We start from the raw sequence: 24,915 nt of genomic DNA, 5'->3' as shown, positions 1-24,915 counted from the left end.
CGTAAGACATAGTGATGTAATCTCGATCATAAATCACATACACGTAAAAGAGCATATAAATTACGGATATATATATATATATATATATCGATCACGGATCGTAATAATTATTAAAGTGCGCTATAATCAGGGTCACTAACATATCACGAGGCAATCACCACGTCCCATTTAAAATCGACGAAAAAAGATATTATCGATCACGATAAAAGCAAAAAATCGTAACAACGCTTCGAGATTGCGAGCTTAATGCGAATACGATTCACGTGTGATCTTTTTTCAAACGGGTGAGAAAGGTTAGGATTTTCTTTTTCTTCTTCTTCTTCTTCTTTCACCATTTAAAGAAAAAAAAACAATGATATGTTATGCGTTTCCGTTCGCATTAAAATGAATTCGACCCTGACAACGACCTTCATCGGACAAACAAGACGATTTTGTTATCTGCGACCGATAAGACTGCTAAACATTTTCTTACCGCTTAAATTTCTCTCTTTCTCTTTCTCTCTCTCTCTCTCTCTCTCTCTCTTTAAATTTTTCTATTTTTCTGTTATTTTCATTCTTCGTTCAGAAAAAAAATCTTTCTTTATGTAGAAACTATAAAGATATGAAGAAATATTATCTATAGATAAAAAAAAAGACTAAAAAATGACTAGAAATTAAAGGGAATCTAGGAAAGAAAAATTTAGCGAGTACGTAGGTATTCTTTGGTTGATTTTTATATTAGAAATGAAAGACAGAAACAGACACAGATTCAGAGAGAGAGAGAGAAAGAGAAAAGGCATAATACTATATCGTTATATCTCTCTAACCCATGTTGAGGTTTCACTTGAAAAGAGATAGCTACATTGAGTCGACCTCGGTCATTGATCAGAAATAGAAAGAGAGAGAAAGAGAGAGAGAGAGAGAGACATATTTCGTTATCCGTCTCTCTTTTTCTATTTCTCTTGTTCTCATATCAGCAATATGTGTCGAAGCTAATCCTCATGAATCACGCGCGAGTCTCCTGAACAACGAGCCATGAATTTGATCTACTACTATACTTTGACATTTTTTTAAGAAAAAGAGAGAGAGAGAGAGAGAGAGAGAGAGAGAGAGAGAGAGAGACATCAAAAGACGAATCAGGAGACAGTAGAGATAAAAGCTTATCGACACACATTTATTCTTATTAAATAATTTTATCATCTATGTTGATAACCATAACCATATTAGACGATTTTTTTATATATACTATTAAATGATTATTATTATACTTTTATACGGTTAATGAAAGTCATTCTAAATACAATTACGATTATTTATGAATTAGATATCTAACACTTTTCATAGATCTGTAAGAGAGTATATCACGTGTAAAAAAAAAATGTCGTACTTCTTTTTTTTTTCTTTCTCTTCCTATCAGTTCTTTTTTTCTTTTTTCTTTTTTTTTTTTCTTTTTTTTCTAATGCGATCGTTAGGAACGATATATTCTAAACACGAGTTTACAGTAATATCTTGATCATTCCTAATACGCAATTCGATCGGAACATGATTTATTGTAATAACCGAGAAAAGAAATATTATAGATATTCATTCACTTTTGATCGTTCGCATTTAATTATCGAATAAATTGTTAATCGATGGGAAAGAATTATTTTAAAAATTGATTACGTTAATCTCCTCGTCGTAAATTTTGTATAATTCCGATTAAAATTATTTATGATTAAAAATATTTATGTAACTCTTTCTTTCTTTTTTTCTTCTTCTTTGAAATCTAAACAATATCACGTATCTATCAACGAAAAATTAAACATTTGTTTATTTTTCATTTCGTTTATTATCAAATGATTACAAATTGGTTAGAGACAGTTATTCTAAACATTGATTACCATAACCTCTCAATCGTAAATGTCAGGGTCATTTTAAAAGTACAATTCGATATAGCATCAATACAAACGATCAATAAATATACATTTTTCTCTAGAATTATTCACAAAATTCATATAACAAATTTTAATAATAAGATCTAAATAGTTTTCTATATTCGAGATATTAATTACGTAAAGTTCGAGGTGAGAAGAGATATCAAAAAAAGTATTTAAAAAAAGAAAAGAAAGAAAAAAAGAAAAGACGAAAAAAAAAAAGAGAAAAAGAAAAAAAATTAGCCATCTGTTGAAGTAGCCCCTGGCACTTTCTCCGGAAGCGAAACGTGGAATAGGAACTTGCGTGGTGTGTGGATTTAGCTACGAATCTAATGCATCTCTCTCTTTCTCTCTCTCTCTCTCTCTCTCTCTCTCTCTCTCTCTATCTCTCTCTCTCTCTCTCTCTCTCTTTTGACTCCTTCGTGTGGGTCCGTTCGGGCCCTGAGGTATGGGCGTTCTCTCGACACAAAAAGAATAAGAGAATAGAAAAGAGAAAGAGAAAGAGAGAAAGAAAGAAAAAGAAAGAGAAAGAGAGAGAGAAACAGAGAGAGAGAGAGAGAGAGAGAGATGAGTGACCGGAAAACACGCGTGCACGTAGGTGCGAGGGCACGAGAGCACACGCACGTACACACACACAAACGTACATACATATATACATTCATACTTTCATACATGCATATATACATAAATCATAGATATATATATATATATATATATATATATATATATATATGCATACATACATACATCGTAGATATAAACATACATATACACATACATCGTGCATACATACATGCATGCATGCATATATACACACACAGACACGAGAGTTGTTGGTAGAGAAGAGAACACAAGGGACGCAGAGAAGCGTGTTACTCTAGTAGACTTCTCTAGAGAGTCGTTGGGCCGGTTTCAGAGGAAATCTCTGGATTGATCGGTCGTTCGTCTTGCACGCTCCAATGAGAATAAGAGCCTGCTGGTCTTGTCTTGCTAGACAAGGAGAGAGTCTAGAAGGAAAAGACAAACGGAGAGAGAGAGAGAGAGAGAGAGAGAGAGAGAGAGAGAGAGATAATGTATAGCTGTTAAAAAAAAAAAAAAAAAAAAAAACAAGGTTTGAAAAGAAGAAAAAAAGGACGAAAAAATAATAAAAAATAATGAAAAAAAAAATAATAATAATAATAATAATAATAAAATATGCATAATGTATATAACGCGCACGTTGTCGTTTGAATTATACTCAATGGACACCCATGCATGCATGTCCGATATGCTTCACGAGACGACTGACTTGCGTGCAAATAAATGGCACGAAAGAAAAAGCAAAAGAAAGAGAGAGAAATAGAAAGAGAATAATGGAGATAAAAGGACCTTTACTTTACGAGCGTTTTGCACGACACGTTAGTTTATATTAATCAACGATTTGTAGTATAACATTTTTCAATCTTCTCACGAAAAAGAAAGAAAGAAAGAGATTCTTTTGATAAATCGAAAAATAAAATTAAAAAAATATATATATGTATGTATATATAAATATAAATATACATATATATATATATATATATATATATATATATATAAGAGGTAGATGTTGGTTGATGGATTGATTATTGATGATGACAAACGAACGAACGTGTACGGTCGTAACTTCTCGACCCCCATACAAATAGATTATTTTTCGATTGATATCGTTAGGAGATTAACGATTACATCTCGTTTCTCTTTGAAAAGAAATTTTCATCTTTCTAATCCTTGCCATCTCTTTCTCTCTCTTTCTCTGTCTCTCTCTCTCTCTCTCTTCGTCTTCTTCGTCTTCGTCTTCGTCTTCGTCTTCGTCTTCGTCTTCGTCTTCGTCTTCGTCTTCGTCTTCGTCTTCGTCTTCTTCTCCTTGTTTTTCTTTTTCTTCTTCTCCGATGTAAATCATTAAGAAGAAATCAACGAGAGAAGGAAGATGTACGGGGTACGAGTAAATCACCCTTTAAGAAATTATTCCGAACGCGTACGTACGATTTTTTAAATGGCAGGTACCATCATCGTCATCGGAGACCTCCACGAATGGAATAACCGGTCGTGATAAGTTGGAACGAGGGAGAGAGAGAGACTCACGCTGGTAGAGCTCGAAGAATAAGAAAAATAATAATGATAATAATAAGAAGAAGAATAAGAAGCAAAAGAAAATTTATCCGACGTAAGTACGTAGTACTGCCGTAGGATAATTCATATCCTCGTATCTAAATCTGTACAGGGATGAGAGAAGAAGGGAAGATCAATATGTATATATATATATATTTATATATATATATGTGTGTGTGTATGTGTGTGTACATATGTATGTATGTATGTATATACATGTGTATATATATGTACTATATATATAAAATTGTATGTGTGTGTGTGTGTAGTATATATAGAATGAAAACTCGTTACAAATAAATATATGTACATACATATATCTACTTGTCTATCTACGATCGATCGAAATATATCAAAGAGAAAAACATTTCTACGTGGTGTGAATGATCTCGGTAGAATGAATCAATCCTCTTTGACGCATACACGTTGATCTAAACGTGAAACGAAATGATCCGGTCGTCGAGGGATTGGTTAAAAAAAAAAAAAAAAAAAAGAAAGAAAGAAATAAGAAAAAAAATCTACCAATTCTTCCGTGACTCACCTTGCATACTCACGACTATTATAAAAAAGAAATGAAGAAATAAAAAGAACACGGAGAAACAAGTATAGAAAATAAAAAGAGAGAGAAAAAAGAAAGTCTATCAATTCTTCTGAGACTCGTTCTATATATAACTCTTAACTATTATAAGAAAGAAATAAAGAAATTAAAAGACCGTAGAAAAACAAATAATGAAAATAAAAATATAAGAAGAAATACAAGAAAGCCTATTAATATATGCACGATATATATACACGTGTGTGTGCATATGTGTAACTCCTCTTAGAAAAACTAAAAAAAAAAAAAAATAAAAATAAAAAGATACAAAACAAAACAAAACAAAATAAAAAAGAAAACCCTATATATATATAATATATACACACACGTGTATATATATATATATATATACATATAATATATAGACATTTTAATTCTTATAAAAACGAAAAAAAAGAAAGAAAATAAAGAAATAAAAAGAACACTGGCGACCGGCCGGCCACCGGCCGGCCGGCTTCGATCTTGACGCACGCACAAGTAAGATGTGTTAATCATATTAGAACGAGCCTCCGTACGAGCCTCACACATCTTTAACACACACACGCACACAACATCATACACACACACATATATATGCATCGTACCACATAAAATGATAAAACTTATAAAGAAAGAATGAAACAGCGAGAGTAAGAGTGAATAAGAAAGAAAGAGAAAAAGAGAGAGAAAGAGAGAGAGAGAGAAAGAGAAAGGAAAGAATTTCTTTTTATCTGCTCTCCCATGAATGCCAGCTAAATTTAACTTTACACGACGATGATGCTCGTCGTCCCGTCCATTGAAGGCGACTAACGGACAACGAGCTTTATTTATTTACGTTTCCGTTGTCACGAGGTCAGGAGCCGGCTTTCAGTCGATCGTGGAGAATCACCCCCAATATCGTATTTATACTCATATTTTAAAGCAACCTAATAAAAACCTGATACCAAACGAAATATCACGAAGATTCAACTCAATGTTTCGAATTAATCGAATTCATTTAGTTCGCAATTTCTTTTTTATTTTCCTATCCCTTCTTTATTTGTTTTTTTTGCACTGTTTCAATTTTTTACCTTTTTCTTTTTCTCCTGACCTCGATTTTAATTCTTAGACTATGTTTTTTTTTCTTCTCTCTTTTCTTTTTTTTTTTTTTTTTTTTTTTTTTTTTTTTTTTTTTTTTTTTTTTTTATTATCGTTGTTTCAAAATATGATTCTCAACCAATATGGGTTCTCAAGTTGTTGGTAATGCGCCTGGTAAATTGCATTTAATAACGCCTCATGGCAAAGACGGCCCTGACAACCTCTACCATAACACTTTTCTTTCCTTCTCCTACTCCTTCTTTTTCTTCTTCTTCTTCTTTATCCAAGATGCAATACATCAAAGATTAGACAATATTGTAACGCGTGTTCTTTTCGCTTAATCACTTTCTATCTCTCTCTTTCTCTCTCTTTCTCTCTCTCTCTCTCTTTCTCTCTTTTGATTTTCTTTATTTGCATACCACGATAGATAGGCAGATGTGTTGTTTCTTTGAAAACAAATAGATAATGGGGAAGAAGGAGTAAGTAAGTACTTTCTAGAGCTTCGGTTCCGCTCGTGTAACTTCTACAGAGAGATCATCTCTCGACTTCTACCACCCCCTAACGAATCACGGAAGTTACTTGCCAGCAATAAACGGCCAACGATCTTGGAAAGAGGGATTTGTTCTTCGAGACACACTACTCATTCTATATATATATATATATATATATATATATATATATATATATATGCGTGTATGTATTTTGTATAGATCTGTTTCTTCGAAGATAAAGTCGAACGTTCGAGGTTTCGAACCACGTTTTGTACAATAATTTTTTTTCTTTTTTTAGAAAGATAATTCTTCGTAAGACGAAACGGCACAGCCGACTTGAATTTTAGCCGAACTGGCGGAAGTCTACCTCAAAGGAAATAAAAAAAAAAAAAGAAAAGAAAAAAAGAAATGTTCGATCGATAGTCATGTACGTCGATATGTAACTTTCACGCGACACATTCGTGAATAATATATATATATATATATATATATATATATAAATGTATAAAGATGTATATATACCTTTGACCGTCGAAAGCTACTACTGCATACAAAGTACAGTTACATAACGAAGAGTTGGATGTGCCAATGAGACAAGTCGTCTCTTTTTCTCTCTCTTTCTCTCTTTTTATATATATATATATATATGTGTGTGTATATATATGTGTCTGCAATTTATAAAACACACTTCTCTCGACTAAATTTGCATATCCTTCGGGCGTATCCCGAAGGACTACAAATTAACAAGTCTGCCAAGTGCACATTAAGTTTCTATAAAAAAAGTACGAACATAATACAGTGTCGCGTGTGTAAGAAAACCGCCCTGTGTGTTTCTTTATCACGACAAGAAAAAGAAAACGAAGAAGAAGAAGAAGAAGAAGAAGAAGAAGAAGAAGGAAAGAGGAGGACACAACTTTTGTCTCTTATTTGTCTTTTTTTTTTTTTCCTTCAAAGTGTACTCTCATGCGTATATACGTACGTCGTATGTATATGTATGCATATATGTGCATGTGTGTACATAATACATATGTGTGATATATCTATGTACGTAAACATGCGCCGTTAGGTGGAACGAGTAGTCCAAGTATACGTTTTCGCGATTCGCTAGAGAATCTCGTTTCTCTCTTTCGTATACTTTTACACTTCTTTCATAAATCCTAACATTAAGTCCTATGTAAACGCAGAAGAATTGCGTCGCTAAAATATCATATGTGTATATATATATATATATATATATATATATATATATATAGAGAGAGAGAGAGAGAGAGAGAGAGATACGTGTGAAAGTATGTGTGTGTATTTATAGATATAGATATATATATATATATATATATATATATATATATATATATGTTTGACGACGAAAATGCAATCAAGGAGACCCGCGATCGAATTAGGCGTATTTTTTTTCGAGTGACGTAATACGGACTGTATGCAATCAGACATTCAGGAGATAGAGAGAGAGAGAGAGAAAGAAATCGATACTCTCTTTTTATATGTATTATATATGTATTTTATACGTATTATGTAATAAGTAATATTACGGAATTGTTAATAGTTTATATTTCAATTAAAATACATATAATATGAATGTTATATATATATATATATATATAATAAATAAATAACTAATATTTTGTATTGAAAAAAGCGTTTGGTGTATAAGAGGCACGAATAAATATACTATATAGTTTTTTTTTGTGTAATAAAAAATTCCTTGTCATTTAATAATCTAAGTAGATAACATTGTAGAGTATTCTATGTAATTAAAAATTTCTCGATATTTTATAATCTAACTAAATAACGTTATAGAGTAGATGATAAAAAAAAAAGAAAAAATAGAAAGATCTTTGAATGAAATTATATCTAAATAAACAATGCATTTCATACATACATAAGTATACCATACAGACAATTTCGATGGTAGCTATATGTAATCGATAGCTATGTATGCTTATTTGCTTGTACAAAATAAGTGACTAAAGATTTCCAATATTCGATTTAAAATATTCGAAGTATTTCGTACGAGATAATTTGTTTGTAGGTGACAGTATTTACAAATACAAGAGAAGAGACAGAGAGAGAAAAAGAAAAAGAAAGAGAAAAATCGATCTTTTTATATTATATATCTTATTTGTTTATGAAAACACGAGAAATGAAAGATGTCAAAATTCAAAGTACATACTTCACGAGATATAATAGATTACATTGTGTTTATAAATACAAACGACTTTTGTTTGTATTATATAAATGACAAGAAAATTTTCCTAACCTAATCTTAATCCTCGCCATATGCGTACCGATGTGTATGTCAAATGCTAATGGAAATATTTGATATTACGTTTGCTTTTAATCGTTCGATTCGATTCCATTTCGTTTTTTTTTTTTTTTTTTTTTATCATTTCGATCGTGATAACGGTGATAAGAAAAAAATTTATTTACAATTGGAACGTAAAACTGGAAAATGTAAAAATAAAAAAAAGATATCTAATAACTGCGTATAAATATATAAAAATATATATATATATATATGTGTGTGTGTGATAAAATATCTCGAATTCTGCGAATTTATTATTGGAATAAATATCTCGATTTAGATCGTATCGATCGTCGCCGGTATGATCTAGAAAAAACCGAGTTAAGAAATCTAGGACAACGATGACAATCGTTTTACGTATTTAATGTAATAAAAATTATTTATCTCTCTTCTCTTATGTTTTCTTCTTTCTTTCATTCTCTATTTCTAACCTCACTAATGTATTTACGTTGTTGTAAGAGAGATTATTACTCAAGATTTTCATCGACGACGACAACGACGACGACGACGACGACGACAACAACAACAACAACGACGACGACTACGACTACGACGAAGATGAGAACGAGGGAAGTACCGTTATTCTGGTTTAGAAGTTACTTCAAATTGTGTACAAGATATTGAAATTGAATTTTCTCATCCCGTTAGAACAAACTCTTAACTTGGCCGGTATATAATTCTATGATCCATTTTCGAAACGAAACAAAATGAATGAATAAATAAATAAATTAATTAATTAAGAAAAAACAAAAAACAAAAAAAGGAAGAAAAAAGAAAATGATAATAGGAACAAAAAAAAAAGTAAAATCGAAAAAAAAAAAAGGAAAGGAAGATTAGAACGATGTTTATGTTATGAGAATAAACGTTTATTAAAACGTAATCGTAAACTGTAAACGTAGACGAAAGTGTTAAAAGTTTTATACTCGTGTGATAAGATCCTAAAAATGAAGCTGGTGAATTTTCTACGAGGATGGCAAGGATGGATCCATCCGTACGTTGAAGGCTACTGGGTCAAATGATTATTTATGATCTCTCTCTCTCTCTCTTTCTCTCTTTCTTTCTCTTTCTTTCTCTCACTCACTCACTCACACACAGTCAAATTTGTAACGTACTTTGTTCTCTGAATCTGTATGTGTATATCTATATATAAAGGAACGAACGAGGCCTTGAAAGAATATTTGAAACGTTAATAACAATCAATTCGTGAATTTGTCGTTTTTCTATCCTAAGCAATCTAAATTAAAATAGAACTATTTTTCGTAATAATACATTTCTAGACGATATCGACCTTCGTTTACGATACGTTCAACGCGTTTTTTTTCCCTAACCTTAAAATTGACTGCAGGATGGTTCGAAAGTTTCTACACGTTCTTAAATTACGATCTTTTCCGAGACCTTTTAGGTCAGAATTTTTTTTTCTTTCTAGAAACTACGAAATTTATATGTGTATATATATACGTGTATATATATTTATATGTATATATATATATATATATATATATATATATATATATATATATGTATTTTGGAAGAAAATATTTCTTAGATTTTCTCGATCATTTCATAATTGTGGTTATACATACATATATATATATATATATATATATTTATTTACAATTACAATATATTTACATAATTGTGTGTGTGTGTGTGTGTGTATGCGTGTAAATGATACTAAACGTCGATCAAATACGAAACGTTTCTTATTAAACATCGCATCAAAGAAACGTTATCGATTTCGAATAAATTTACCATGCACTTAAAATACCACATGACACGTTTATTAGGAAAGTCATGGTGCTTCTCGTCCAAGACATTTATTATACGTTACGGGCGCCATCTTTACGCTTGCTTAGCTACATTTTCATGCTTTAACGAGGTACAACATATATACGTGTACACATATATAATACATATATAATAGAAAGGAAAAGAAAGAAAAGAAGAAAAAAAAAAAAAAGATCAGAAGAAAATATATAGTTAAACCGGATAAATTCTATACGATATTATATAATTATAATCGATTATTAAATATGAATAATTAATAGTATCAAAATAATTATTGGTTATGATGACATTTATTACGAAAATTCCTGAAAACAATAATAATAATAATAATAATAATAATAATAATAATAATAAAAGAATCTGTTAAAAGTTCTACATATTAAGTAATAATAAATAAATAAATAAATAAATAAATAAAGCCAGAAAAAAAAGAGAGAACATTCGAAAAATACGACACGTAATATAACTCGTGTGTTACGCAAGACGTTCGATCGGTGGTTAAGAAAAAGAGGGTTAAGAACGAACAAGTACCACCCTTTCGGAATACGAACGATTCTGAAACGTTTGCTCGTCTATTGTTCTACTCCCTTTTAACCCTTACATGCGTTAGAAAATACTTAGAAAATTCCTTTGAGATTACTTACGTATTTCTTTACGTCGAGCAAGACCGGTGTAGCCAAAGGTGCCGTTGAATGGAAAGGAAAATATATATATATATATGTGTGTGTATATATATATATATATCTCTCGTCTGTTTCCGATATCTTCTCCCGGTAGTAGAACGTGTCTATGCTCCACTCTCTTTCTCTTTCTCTCTGTCTTTCTCTCTCTCTCTCTCTCTCTCTCTCTCTCTCTCTCACGCACTCACGACGAACTATAGCGCGTTAATTCTTACGCTTGCCCGAAATTTGTTTTCCGAAAGCTTTGGCCCAGCGGACAACACGTCGACAATGTTATTAAAATTTCGTTGGAGTATGTTTCGTGGAATTACGACACGACGACAATTCTCTCATTCGAATTTATTAATTTCATCTTTGAAGATAAATATATATATATATATGTATGTATGTATGTATGTATGTATGTATGTACGTATGTACGTATCGTATCTCCGATAGAATAATTCTCTCTACGTGCGATTACACTTTCGTATTATTACTTGGAAAATCTTCCTTTTCCTTTTATTTTTCTCTTCCCTTCCTCGCGTCTTCGAAGATGAGAGAAATATTAAGTATGATTGATTGAAAAATATTGAATCGGATATTATATATCTAACCGATCGTTAAATTGTTCAAATTCGTTTCCTCGTCGTCGTACGAATCTCACGTGTCGACGACGACGAAGAAAACGGATAGGACGTCGACGTTTATCGTTTGGTACGGGCTCAACATCACGAGTAAAATCTCGTACCTCGAAAATTGTTACGTTTGTAGATGCGTATTATCGGTTATCTCGTTACTTTCGTGTCGGTTATGTGTATGTATGTGTATATATACGCGCGACCGTAATAAAATACGCTTAGTCCGCTCGATGCGACCACCTCCACGTTCGCTTCACGTCTGACACACGAAACGCGTTGATCTCCCCACGCTACCTCGACGATCCTTCTCCCACCACTGACCACCTACCGGTCGCGAGCTTTCCCCCACCACCTGCCACTCACCCCGCCATTAAAACCGGCGCGCGACCGAGCCGGCGTGGGTAGTGCGCATGCTCCACCCGGCAAGCTCGTGAGTTTCACGTGATTGTAGTACATCGGCCAATCGTATACCTCGCTCGTCCACGTGCTCGCATTCTTGCAACTTCGCTCTGCTGCTGGCAACAGAATTGATTCCGAGAGTATGGCTGACGACCGGCAAACGTACCTGATCTAAACTATTCAAAAGGAACGAACGAAATGTGCTTTTTTACAATGTTGCTTCATCTCTATATATTTTTTACGTTGCGTTATTTTCCTTTGAATTTGTTTGTCTGTCCCGTCTATCTGTCTGTTCGTTCGTCCGTCTCTTTTTGCCGGCTAATACGCTTCGAAATTCGCGCGCCATTTATTTTTCAAACGTATATTTACGATGACTATTAAAAAATATATATATGTAAATAAATAAATATATATATGTATGTATGTATGTATGTATGTATGTATGTCCCGTGTTAAGTAACTCGTATTCCTCTAGTAATACTATAAACACATGGTGCGAAGAAGTTCCAACGAGAAATGCATATTGCGTGAGTCCGTCGTCGGATATCAATTACGTGCGCCCTTATCTCGTTACTTTTAATATGTCGGTCATACTTGCATCATATATTTTGTGTACGCAGTTTAAATTTGATTATAAACGTTTACCAATCCAAAATACAATTAATATTATTCCTGATGTAATGTAACAAGAAGATTATTTTCTGTACAATGTCATAGCATTTTCTTTCTTTCTTTCTTTTTTCTTTTCTTTTCATGAACGACATACCGATAATCCGGTATTTACAGAATACATAGGTAAGATATATAGTGTGCGTGTATGTATGTATATATATTATTGTATGGACATATACTGCACTGCCAGTCAAGTACCGGCTTTGCATATACTTTTCTCAACTAGAGCCAGTCCGATCCTCTTGCAAAAGTCAATCCGGTTCGGCGACCATTATCAAAGTTCGCGATTCCTTTTGAATTTTCTTACAAAATGTTATAATCTATTTAAAAAGAGAGTCTATAAATTTTATATAATCAAAGAAAATATTATTATCAAATGCAACGCATGTAAATTTCAAACGGCCAATCTTATTGAACAGAATTTAATGGCGCAGTATTTATTAAGTATTTCGTATCGTATCGGATGTGTCGATATAACGAGTTGTGGTATTTCTTTCTTTTTTTTTCTTTCTTTTTTTTTTTTTTTTTTTTTTTTTTTCCTTTATCGAACACCCCGATAAGGTTTAATTCGTAATTAGATAAATATCGTTGTACATATTTTGCATAAATTTCGAAGCGATACGACGCAGGAATATGAAACTAACGACGTTATTTATACGTCTCGTCGTCGGAGTATTTACAAAAGTCATGCTTCGTTGGATAATAACAAATTCATCGATACGATATTATTGATTAAACGCGATATCGATATTCCTCTTCCATGACAATCAAATTTTTTTCTTAAATTCGATGATTTATTCGATTCGAATATTCCTCTTTAAAGGAATAAAAAATCGATGGAATCTTAGTTATAGATAAAACTATTAACGAGAATATATTTACAGACAGGAAATGGACTGCAAAAATGTGTGTTCAATTGCGTAGGCGATGGCCTACTCTTAACAATTTTAACGATTGCCAAGTAACATGGCGTTTATAAGAAACGATGAAAATGTTTATCGATGGAATATCGTGCGAATATTCGTTTCGACTATTGTCTGTCTTAATTATTGATAACGATGATATTTTGTTGTTTCGATCGAATACAAATATCCTCCTACATTCATTAAGAATATATATGAACACACGTTGATCAAGAAAATTTATATTTTCTATTTCTGACCAGTCCTAAAATTAATCTTATCTTTTATACAGATTTTAAATATATTCTTTTGAACGTTTCTTATTTTTAACTATCTCATGAGAGTAAATATATTTATTATCTGATTCAACAGAAACATCATTTGTAAGTTTTTGATTAATTTTTGACAAATTATTTTATATATAAATATTAACAGCTAAAGCAATCGTAAGATGTGTCGTTTTATCTCTCAAAGTTCTCTTTGAATTTAAAAAAAAAAAATTTAATATATATCACGAATAAGGAAATTATTATAATAATATATAAAATTATCTCTAAACTATTTTCATTCATTGTGAAATCAGAAGTGTCACAGGTATTATTATTTCATTACAGAATATAATTTGTTTGTGTGTCTGTGTGTCAAAGGTGAGCACTTTGAGCAAAGAAAGAAATCTACACAATTATTTCTTTTTTTTATCATAGATTTTGTTAATTAACGTTGATCTTTATCACATAACTTAGAAAATTTTGTTCCTCGTGGATTTTCTTTTTTTTTTTTGTTTTTTTCTTCTTTTCTTTTCTTTTCTTTTCTTTTATTTCCACAATAAATTTGTCTTATTTTATATAAAATTCGTAAGAGTTAGAATCAAAGATATATGAAATATTCCAAAGTTTCCGCTTTATCTTTTTTATTTTTTTTTGGTCATCATTACGATAACATCGAGATCAATATTATTGCGTTTCTGGAGAAAGAAAATCCATGAAGAGAAAGAGAAAACTTATTTTTCTCTTTTTTTGCTTATAATCTTAAAAAGAAATTATTAGGCAAAAATGATTGTACATAGGCATTTTCGATGTTTGCTTGGCTTAATTTAAATCAGTCGAGATTTACAAATAAAATATTTCAACAAAAATTGGATTTACTGGATCGGCTTTATCGCGCATTTGGCAAAATAATATATATATATATATATATATATATATATATATATATATATGCTATACATTTATAAAGATAATACAAATATCACCGTCACCTAAAGAGGAAGCTATCAAAGGTGGACATAATTGCAACAAAACGTGTTTGTTGCTCAACGTGTAATACATGTGTGTACACGTGTACGCGCACGCACACTTATTCTCTTTATGCATATACAATGGAACTGCACTTTTTATTTTTATTTTTATTTTATATGATGTTTATATATACCTATAGAGACTTTCACCAGTTTTCAGACGCTTCTTAAATATGTACAGGAGTAGTAGTAGTAGTAGTAGTAGTAGTAGTAGAGTAGTGTAGTAGAGTAGTAGTAGTAATAGTAGTAGTGTGGAGTAGTAGTAGTAGTATAGTAATAGTAGTAATGGTATTACACACGAATAAACTTTCAATGTGTTGTGTGTGAGATCAGAGGAAGTTTTCAGTGGCGGGAATTTCAAATCGTATTGAACACACAAAGAAGCAAGCTTCGCGATCACAACCCGATTCATTAATCGTCAATCCTCGTATTATTGGTATCACACATTGTAAAGTGGAATTTTGTAACTATAAACAATTAATTACTTTTAAAATAAATCTACATTATTCGCAATAGACAGTCGAATCTTATACAAAACAATAAATAGATTCATTTCATGTGTTTTATGAAATAGAATTATATTGACATATAAGTATCTCAATTCCATTACTAGGATTATAATGTCTCTCTTTTTCTGTTTTTTTTTCTTTCTTTTTTTTTTTTTTCTTCTTCTTCTTCTTCTTTAAGACGCTTCTCTTTCTCTTACATCTTACAAATTTATTTATTTCATCCTTTCTCCAAAGATTGTAAGGATAGAATAAAATTGATTAATATATTTACAAAGTTGTGTTAGTAAAAGTAGAGGATGCAACTCATCTCGATCAATTATTTCAATTAGAATTTCAAATATTCATATTTTCTTTAATAAACGTACGTTATAAAAGGACTTCGATGATACTTAAACAACGATTTTAGATAACTAATTAAATGCGTATGTTAAAAAAAAAAATTATATAATAAATAATAATACTAAGAGAGAGAAAAAAAAAACAATATTTTTTAGTTCTCATATCTAAAATTAAATGAAATGAATTTTACTTACAATTCACAATGTGAACTGAGAAACTATATACACAAGAACAGATATATATATATATATATATGTATATATTTAATACATTTTTATATAAGTTAATTTTATATAAATGGAGGAACTGAAATTTTTTCATAATTTTTCCAAAAGAGTATATCAAGTTACAGTTTCAATATCAAGTAGCAAAATTTTAAGAGAAACTGTTTTGCGAGGAAAAAAATTAATACATGTATGATTTCGAGTAGATATATAAACACATTTATTATATTTATAATTATGTGTGTGTGTGTGTAAAAATCGTAATTTATGTTGTCTCACTCTGCATATATAAGATATTGCATATTGAATATATTCGTTTATTTTAATGCACATATTACCACACCATTCGAGAAAGAAAAATATAGTTAAAAAACTCTATTCGAAATTTACTTATCGTATTGTCAAATATTTCAGATATTTTTCACGATCGAAACGTTTAATCTAAAATAAAATACCCCCATAAAGATATGCATACATAAATAAGGAATAAATTTTTAATTATAATACTGTTGGAAAATATCTGTTCTAATGTAAATTCTCAATGCACATGTGAATTTATATATATATATATATATATATATATATATATATATATATATACACACATATACATATATATATATATATATATATATATATATATAAAATAATAATAATTAAAATATACTGAGAAAATTAAATGCCTGTGTCAGTTCTTATAATGAATTGGATTATCGTTATCATGGATAACATTTGTTGATTCAATCAAAGAAATTTGATGAGCGAATATAGCGTATAAAATCATAATCAGTTCTAAGACAAGGTACCGTGTGTTCTTGGTCTCTGGCAGCAACATAAGCTTCGTAATCTTGCTGCAGGGCCTGGCTCTTCTGATCACCGTTCCTCAACACTTTCACTTCCACCACTTTCTTGTTGAGGTCTTGCAATTTGGTATGTTATTAAGTATTCAGGATATGCTTGTTCTCCTCTATACACAACATATTCAGGGAAAGCCAAACCACCTTGGGACGGTCTACCCATTACACTGTGATGACCAGGTGGTGCATGAGCCATCTTCATTGCAGAAAATTGTAGGAACGATTTACCCAGGGTAACTCGACAAAGTAATAAATGCCTAAACAAAATAAAAATAATAACTATCATGTTTTACTTATTTCTATTGGATTCTTTTCTTGTTTGTTTTACACAAATAATAATAATAATAATAATAATAATAATAATAATAATAATAATAATAATAATAATAATAATAATAATAATAATAATAATATTAACCTGTGACAGATGTAACAACTTCTATCTTTATGAGAAGGACACCCGGTACCTCCGCATATACCATATACATATTGATTACTTTTACTACTGTGCTCTGCAAAATAGATTCCAGCACCAAACATACCGCCGATATATGCGTGCCTTTCGTCGAAACCTTTCTGTACAATAGCATTTATAAAAGGACTACCATGGAACAACATTCTTTCATTCGCTTGTGGTACTGCAGAACTTGGCGTGGACCTGGGACCTGTTCCAGGTGATGCTGGAGCAGCCGCACCAACTTCTTCAGCTACTTCTTGTCTTCTATGAGCATAACGCTCCCACAATTTCCGATTCTGAACCTTTTGTATCTAATCATACAAACGACAACGTTTAGAGAATCGATTGGATTTTTTTTTTCCTTCCTTTGGATATATCTCAACAAAATATAATTTTATCAAGATTGTTATAATACACATACCCTGACTATATTGTAACGTGAAAAGATACCACCGGCATGTCCGTTATCCCTATGTTGTCTAATGGTACTTTGCATTTCCTCTTCCACAGCCAAAAATTCTTTATCCTCGGTCAACAAATCAACTAGCAATGTTCCAGGAGTAATGGACGGTTGCCATAGTGTTCCTGTGGCAGTGGTTAATAATTTCTCCATGCCTTTAATAAGTTTATGCCTATATCCATAAGCTGTTACGCCAACTTGTTTCAAATCTTCGTGACACATTTCCGCCAATATATCCAACGTGATACGTTCCCTTTCAAATAATTCGAGTAAATGTTCTAATCCAAGACTTTGAAGGAAGCCAGCTACGGTGGTAATGTTCGAACTATTATTTTCTTTGCACATATCTTTAGATTCTCTTTCAGAATTCGAGTCGGATGGTGGCATTGGACTTAGACAAGACGATGGCCGGGCTAACGGAACACATAAAGTCATTGCAGCTCCGGAAGGCATGATAACTGTTTCTTGCGTAAGTGGTGGTGGTGGAGTTACTGGTACTGATTACAAAAAAAAAAAAAAAAGTAGAGAAAGAAAAGATTATATCAACAGAGTCGTTCATTTTTAAATAAAATAATTGTACGTTATAACGTATGTATTAATTACCAGCAACAATACTAGGTGGTCTACTATTAATAGTACTACCACCATTCCCATTAATGTTAATCCCAAGACCAACGCCATTATTAACCGATGGTACAGACGGCACTACTTGCTGGGAAGCCATAGCATCTTGCAACAAACAACGTACATCGTCCGCACTCGCTAAATCTACTGGACTTTGTCCCTCTTGATTTTTAAGGAAAGGATCGGCACCGTGTGCTAATAAAAGAGCACACAATTGCGTTCTTCCTTTCTGTGCAGCTTCGTGGAGTGGTGTAAAGCCCCATTTGTCAGTTGCATTTACTATCGTATTATATTTAATAAGTAATGCCGCTATATCCAAATGTCCATAGCTTGAAGCATTATGTAAAGGTATTAAGCCACCCTTATCTTGTGCGTTTACATCCGCTCCTCTTTCTAGCAAAAATTCTGCTACTTCTAAGTTGTTATAACCCGCTATATATCAAAGTTTTAACAAATATATTACAATTGAGGTTTCTCTTCTTTTCTTTTTCTTTTTTTTTTTTTTTTCTTCTTCTTCTCCATTTTCTTCCTCGTTGATTTGTTGTAGATAAAGAGAAAAAAAAGAAGAAATGAAGAAAGAAAAAAAGAAGAAAAAGAAAAAACAAACGTCCACAAAAAAAACTGTTAAAACGTACCAGCAAAATGTAAAGGCGTACTGTTCCGACCTTGGGTGTCTCTGCAATTGATGTTATCTTGCGTAACCAGCCTTTGCACCCTAGCTAGATTCCCTTTCTTTGCGGCATCCAAAAGAGCACTATTTCCACACAATAAATCTGCAACATCTTGGTCTCCTTCTCTTACTAGATCAAGAGGAGTTGCTCCGTCTCTATTTTTTTTAGTTGCATCTGCGCCGTGTCTTAATAACAATCGAACGATTTCGCATTTACCTTTAGCCGCGGCTTCATGGAGGGGAGTGAATTTCCACAAATCTGCGACATTTACCGATGCGCCATGTTTAACTAATAATTCTATTACTTCGTAATGACCATAAGAACAAGCATTGTGAAGGGGCACCAATCCGCTATAAAATTAAATGAAACGTTAATTACGACGATCATTGGCTTAGGATTACGTTTTGAACAAGGTCAAATGAAATTATGCTTAAATCTGTCAAAAGATGATGCGTATACATGTATATATATATATATATATATATATATATATATATATATACACACACACACACACATATATATATACCCTTTATCTTTGGCATGCACATCCGCACCATGTGCCAAAAGGTATTCGACAACGGGCACTCTATTAAAACCTGCTGCAAAATGCAGAGGTGTAGAGTGACGGCCATCTAAATCGCGACAATTTACGGCATGTGGATTTGTTTGTAAAATTCTTTTTACAGCATTCAAATCCCCGGATTTACTCGCTTCTAAAAGCTGTGCTTCTGCGTCGTCTGTACCACTTGGCGGATCTTGAATATATAGACGTATAGAGTTAGACATATTTTAATCAAGTATAACGAGCGTTGATCAAATTCATTTCTACCTTGTAATATTTTCAAAACATTTTCCGCCGCAACTTGTGCCGCCGTATAACCTTGAAGAGATACAATGGAAGGATCGATGTTGTAAGATAACAATATTCTACATGCTTGCACATTGTCCTCTCTAACGCACCTAAGTACACGGATACGTTTTTAGTTTGGCGAACTTTGTATTATTCCGGATTGTTAACTTTGAACATTTTCTAACGATTAACATTACCTGTGTAACGCGGTTTGTCCTAAACCGTCTAATGCGTTCACTTTAGCGTTATGTCTAAGTAATATATCCATTGCATCGTAATGCGAATGATCGGTAGCTACATGAAGCGGCGTAAGGAAGTCTTTATTTTTCTCATTCATGGCAGCATTTTTTCTAATCAAAATTTCGATTATTTGTTTTCGTTTTGGATAAGGCGATGCAACCGCGCAATGCAGTGGCGTATCTCCAGTATATGGATGTTTAAAATTGACAACATCCTGAGACAAATACTTTTTTAATTTAGTTGGATCAGCCTGCCTGCAGGCATCCAATAAACAATGGCCTTTATATTCGTCTGAAATAAAATTAAAAAAAAAAAAAAAAAAAAGAAAGAAAAGAAAAAGAAAAAGAAAGAAATTATTGCACGTCATTTTTAAACGTATAAACAATTCGACACTTACATGCTAATCTTTCTTGTAATTCTACGGTAGGTGCGACGTCGATAGCGCTCTTGCTGTGACAATTTAATTGAGTTGGATCTGCACCTTCGCTTAAAAGTAAAGAACACACTTCTGCTCTGGACTTACTAGCGGCCTCATGCAGCGGAGTAAACGCCCATAAATCGCTAGCATTCACAGCAGCTCCGTGTTTAAGAAGTGCTTCCGTTACTTCGAAATGTCCATAAGAGCAAGCGTTGTGCAGCGGGACAAGACCTCTGTCGGATAAAGTCTCCGTGTTCTAAGTCTCCTTCCTAAATATAATTTACTAAGAGCTACAATTATTTCAGTTTTTCTACATACCCTTTATCCTTTGCGTGTACGTCTGCACCATTTTGAAGGAGAATTTGTACCACTCTAGATCTGTTATATCCGGCTGCTAAATGCAAAGGTGTAGATCTTCGTCCGTCGCTAGCGTGACAATTAACATTAAGTGGATTTAAAAGCTGTAACAATCTTTCTTCGTTTCCTGATCTTGCAGCTTCTAAAAGTTCGTCTTTTCTATATTCTCCCGTTAAAACTGGCTTGGTAGCAGCGTCCGCCAATTCCAATGCGGTCTTTCCTTCCGCGTTTCTAATATTTGCGTCGGCTCCATGTTGCAACAACACTATACATACGTCTATCTTACCCTTAGAAGGAAGAATATATATTTAAACAATTTTATAACTATTCTACATCGTTTGAAGGATTTCTTAATTTCAAAAGTACCTTAATGGCAGCTTCGTGTAACGGTGTATAATTCCAATTATCCCTAGTATTAGGATTAGCTCCTGCTTCCAGAAGCAATCTTACGACGTCGGAATGTCCAAAAGAACACGCGTTATGGAGTGGATGTAAACCTCCATCGTCTCTTGCTTGAATCGATGCACCGGCAGAGAGAAGAAATTCTACTACGTCTATTCTGCCGTAGCCTGGGCGACAATGACAAAGAAAGAATTGAGATTATACTATCAAGAAAGACAACGAAAAGATAAATCAAAAAAGAAAAAAAAAAAAAAAAGAAAAAAAAAGAAAAAAGGAAACGATAAAGAGGATTATTTTATTATAAATCGCATTAAAATCCTCAATGGTATATCGTGTCAGTAATTTTTTTCTACATCGTCCCACGATATCTATCCCTTAGGAAATGTATTTATTGACAAAATGGGATTATAAAAACAATGGATCATTCATCTGTGCACGATATGAGCTCACCAGCTGCAAAGTGCAGTGGAGTGGCCTTGCGTCCAGCGGTATCTCGTGCATTGACTGTCTTTGGTGTAACCAACGCCTTAACTCTCGTAAGATCACCAGTTTTACAAGCTTCGAATAACTCTCTCAAAGGATCAGCATTCCCTGATCCCGATAAGGATTCGACATTGCTTAAAGTCGATCTACGTCCTGCCATTTTATTCCGCCATTTTCACGCAATCATCCGAATTCGGAGGCATTTTACGATAGGATAGGCTTTCACGAGACACGAGCGGAGACACGACGACGTGATACGATCGTAATATGAGATGAGTTGCTACACTGGAGTTCAGTGGCGCCGCCGTGTATGTACACAACCGATACGCGCTAATTATCACTCTCCTACCATTCTTCTTCGATCAAAGCAAGACATTTTTCAAAATTCTCATTGTCAACGGTACGCTATTCGTATGGTATATATATATATATATACACACCAGACACATATATATATATATAGTGTACTAACAAACACAAAGAATATTACATTCCTCTTAGATACCAATAATTTTATCGATTTATTAATGAATTCGTTTGATCTTGTAACTGTTATTTTACTATTTGTAAATATTGATATATTATGTATATATATATATATATTTATTTGTTGATTAAGGGCAAATAAATATACGCGGTCTTTTTTTTTTTTTTTTTGATATGATTGATAAAGTTGGCAACACTGATGGACAGCTGATTTTGAAAGATCGTTAATAACAATATATAATTCGATAACAAGACTTTTATTTTTTGTTGAATGTTAGATTAATGGTGTAATAAGTATATTCAATTAAAGTAATCTTTGAATCGTTTATTAGAGAATATTAATATAAATAGGTAACGTGTGAATACCGATAGAAATAAATAATTTACCGTCATTGTTCATTTCTCTTCACAGATGTCGCTTCGGTCGATATTAGTTTTCATATCTTACAATCGGATAGTTCAGATAGACGCACAAAGCACGTGTTCAAGAGAACGATATTAAAGATATTAGTCGTAAAATTATACAAATTTCTATCAAAATAATGAATGAATCGGTTAGCAAAATGGAGGTAGATGAAAGTTTACAAGAAGGAGGAGGACTTAGTTACGAAGACAAATTGAAATATGTTAATTCTATTGCTACGCCAATGGCATCGAGAAAATTGGCAAAGAAAATTTATAAATGTATAAAAAAAGGTAATTTTAATGTTTCTTTAAATTAACTTCTTCTAAGAATTACTTCTAATTTTGTGATACACTTGAAATGTTTTATTACAGCATCGAAACATAGAACGTATCTTCGCAATGGATTAAAAGACGTGCAGAAACACATACGTAAAGGAGAAAAGGGGTAAGACAAATTTATCAATTTATCAATAAGTTCTATTAATGTGATATACATAACGTTTGTGAATTTAACCTCTTTAGATTAGTCGTTTTTGCCGGGGATGTTTTTCCAATAGAGATAATGTGTCATTTACCAATCGTCTGCGAGGATAAAGATATTCCGTACTGCTATACTCCTTCTAGATTGGATATTGGTACCGCTATGGGGGTAAAACGTGGTAGCCTTATGGTACTTATCAAAGAACATCCAGAATATAAGGATCTATATGACGAATTAGCGAGTACAATGAAAACATTGGCAGCGCCTTTATAATTATAAAATTAAGCAATACCCAATTTCAAGGACATTGTAAATATAATACATAGGTTATCCTTTTAATATCATAAATAATTCAAACTGGTAAAAGAATACGACATTTCTCCAAATGATACGAATTCGTTACGGTTTCATTGCAGGACATAACATGTAATAGAAATATGAATCGTATTGATATAAAAAATTGTAAACAGAAGTTATAGTGAACATATATGATTTATTACGAAATTGTTATCCGACATAAATGACATATCTTTCAACTTTCGACCATGGCTTTGCTCACTCACATTCACAATTATAATACGGTACGTATGATCGTACAAGATTACGTCTAATGCAAATAATATTTAGCTTTTTTAAGAATTTCGACAGAAATATCGGACATAATCTTTTTCGTTGGTGAATAATTAATGGATATGATAATCCTTCCGTTCGAAAATAATTTAAATCTTGTTAAGAAACGAAGGTATATATGCCTAGTTAAGCTTCCATTTATCGTTGTTAAGTACTATTTCTTTGGTATATTTTTGACATTATAATTTAGGATAATTCAGAAAAATCTTTGGATACTTAATGCTTAAATGTATTCAGGATATCACAGGCCAGTCCTGTAGAGATTATTTATATACGTATGTAAATAGAACATTATATTAGCCAGGACACATTTTGATAGTATAAGAAAGTGAATTAGGCACAAAGTGGAGTATGAAAAAAATGTTAATATTAAAAATGATAGAATGATTAATATAATTAATATTATTGTGCCATAAAAGGGATTATATTCTTTGCGAGACTAATCTTTTTTTTTGTTTTTTCTATTTCATTTAGCGCCTTGCGTTTTGAAGAACGTAGAGACGACCAGCGTCTCGATTAGTAAGGTTAGAACGGATTTTAGGATATTGCGTTTCTTCTCATTTTTTGCAAAGTTTCAATCGCGCATTGACGAGTATTTTTCTCCATTTTTTTTTTCTTTCTCTTTTTCCTCTTTTTTTCTTTGTTAACTAAGTAAAAGATTAATTATCTTTGTACACGATTATTTTCATCCTTGTGATCAGGACATAAGCTGAATTAATTAATATAACATGCTGCGTGTGCTTTTTAAGTACCAATACCAGTGCTATTGGTACCCGTTTGAAATTTCGCGCTCTTTTAAAATCCTATCGTCGCGATCGTCATTTTTTTCGTCGCGACAACCTTTGTATTTCTTTTTTTTTTTTATCTTTCAGTTTGCAATCGTGGTGAATTTCTTTTACCGTTAATTTCGAAGGAAAGCTTTCTGATATTTCGCGATGCCTTTAAAGAAAAAATGTGATTTGAAGATACTTAAAAGGTACATATATTACAGATTGTCGATATCGGTTATCTAAAAACATTTTCAACTGCGTATTTATATCTTTCATACTTTGCTAGAGACGCTTTTCGACTTTTCAACGATTCTCTTATACTTTTTGTTCTTTTGTCTTGTTCTTTTTTTTCTTTTTTCTTTTTACTTCTAGCTATAATAATGATCGATTGTAAAAACGTCAAT

At 32.1% G+C, this 24,915-nt stretch overlaps 3 protein-coding genes and 1 long non-coding RNA gene across 9 annotated transcripts in view; 2 read left to right on the top strand and 2 right to left on the bottom strand.

Annotated features, from left to right (window-relative positions):
• Positions 1–11,876, bottom strand: part of LOC122630057 (protein phosphatase 1 regulatory subunit 3B) — a 43,669-nt gene extending 31,793 nt beyond the window's left edge. The window contains exon 1 of one of the 3 annotated variants that reach the window (XM_043814104.1): positions 11,686–11,876. The gene's annotated coding sequence lies outside the window, so the exon portion shown is untranslated. Of the gene's footprint in view, positions 1–10,919; positions 11,483–11,685 lie in introns of those variants that run through there. The other 2 variants (XM_043814105.1, XM_043814102.1) reach the window with 2 other exon arrangements.
• Positions 11,877–15,517: 3,641 nt separating this feature from the next.
• On the bottom strand, positions 15,518–21,899 carry LOC122630055 (poly [ADP-ribose] polymerase tankyrase). 2 transcript variants are annotated; one of them, XM_043814091.1, is made up of 12 exons: positions 21,707–21,899; positions 21,221–21,423; positions 20,816–21,141; positions 20,477–20,730; positions 20,037–20,370; positions 19,819–19,949; positions 19,516–19,744; positions 18,951–19,336; positions 18,295–18,747; positions 17,653–18,188; positions 17,193–17,542; positions 15,518–17,031 (listed from the first exon to the last, which is right to left on the bottom strand). In XM_043814091.1, exons 1-12 carry the CDS (start codon positions 21,897–21,899, stop codon positions 16,791–16,793), a joined length of 3,636 nt encoding a protein of 1,211 aa, XP_043670026.1. In that variant the 3' UTR covers positions 15,518–16,790. The 2 variants fall into 2 exon arrangements, with proteins under 2 accessions (XP_043670026.1, XP_043670027.1); XM_043814092.1 differs by having other exon boundaries at positions 19,819–19,940.
• On the top strand, positions 19,744–20,793 carry LOC122630061. The gene is made up of 2 exons (XR_006327398.1): positions 19,744–19,900; positions 20,507–20,793. It is a non-coding gene; the product is annotated as an uncharacterized LOC122630061 (long non-coding RNA).
• An 18-nt stretch (positions 21,900–21,917) lies between the features above and the next one.
• LOC122630059 (H/ACA ribonucleoprotein complex subunit 2-like protein) lies at positions 21,918–24,159 on the top strand. 3 transcript variants are annotated; one of them, XR_006327397.1, is made up of 5 exons: positions 22,017–22,139; positions 22,638–22,921; positions 23,003–23,075; positions 23,153–23,437; positions 23,528–24,159. XR_006327397.1 is itself a non-coding variant. In XM_043814110.1 (4 exons), exons 2-4 carry the CDS (start codon positions 22,768–22,770, stop codon positions 23,382–23,384), a joined length of 459 nt encoding a protein of 152 aa, XP_043670045.1. In that variant the 5' UTR covers positions 21,918–22,047; positions 22,638–22,767; the 3' UTR covers positions 23,385–24,159. The 3 variants fall into 3 exon arrangements, 2 of the variants coding, with proteins under 2 accessions (XP_043670045.1, XP_043670043.1); XM_043814110.1 differs by having other exon boundaries at positions 21,918–22,047; positions 23,153–24,159; XM_043814108.1 differs by having other exon boundaries at positions 23,153–24,159.
• Positions 24,160–24,915: the final 756 nt, after the last annotated feature.

Source organism: Vespula pensylvanica, chromosome 6 (genome assembly GCF_014466175.1).
Source record: "Vespula pensylvanica isolate Volc-1 chromosome 6, ASM1446617v1, whole genome shotgun sequence".
NCBI lineage: Eukaryota > Metazoa > Arthropoda > Insecta > Hymenoptera > Vespidae > Vespula > Vespula pensylvanica.
The sequence above is the reverse complement of the archived record's forward strand: the minus strand, read 5'-3'. Positions and strand labels throughout refer to the sequence as shown.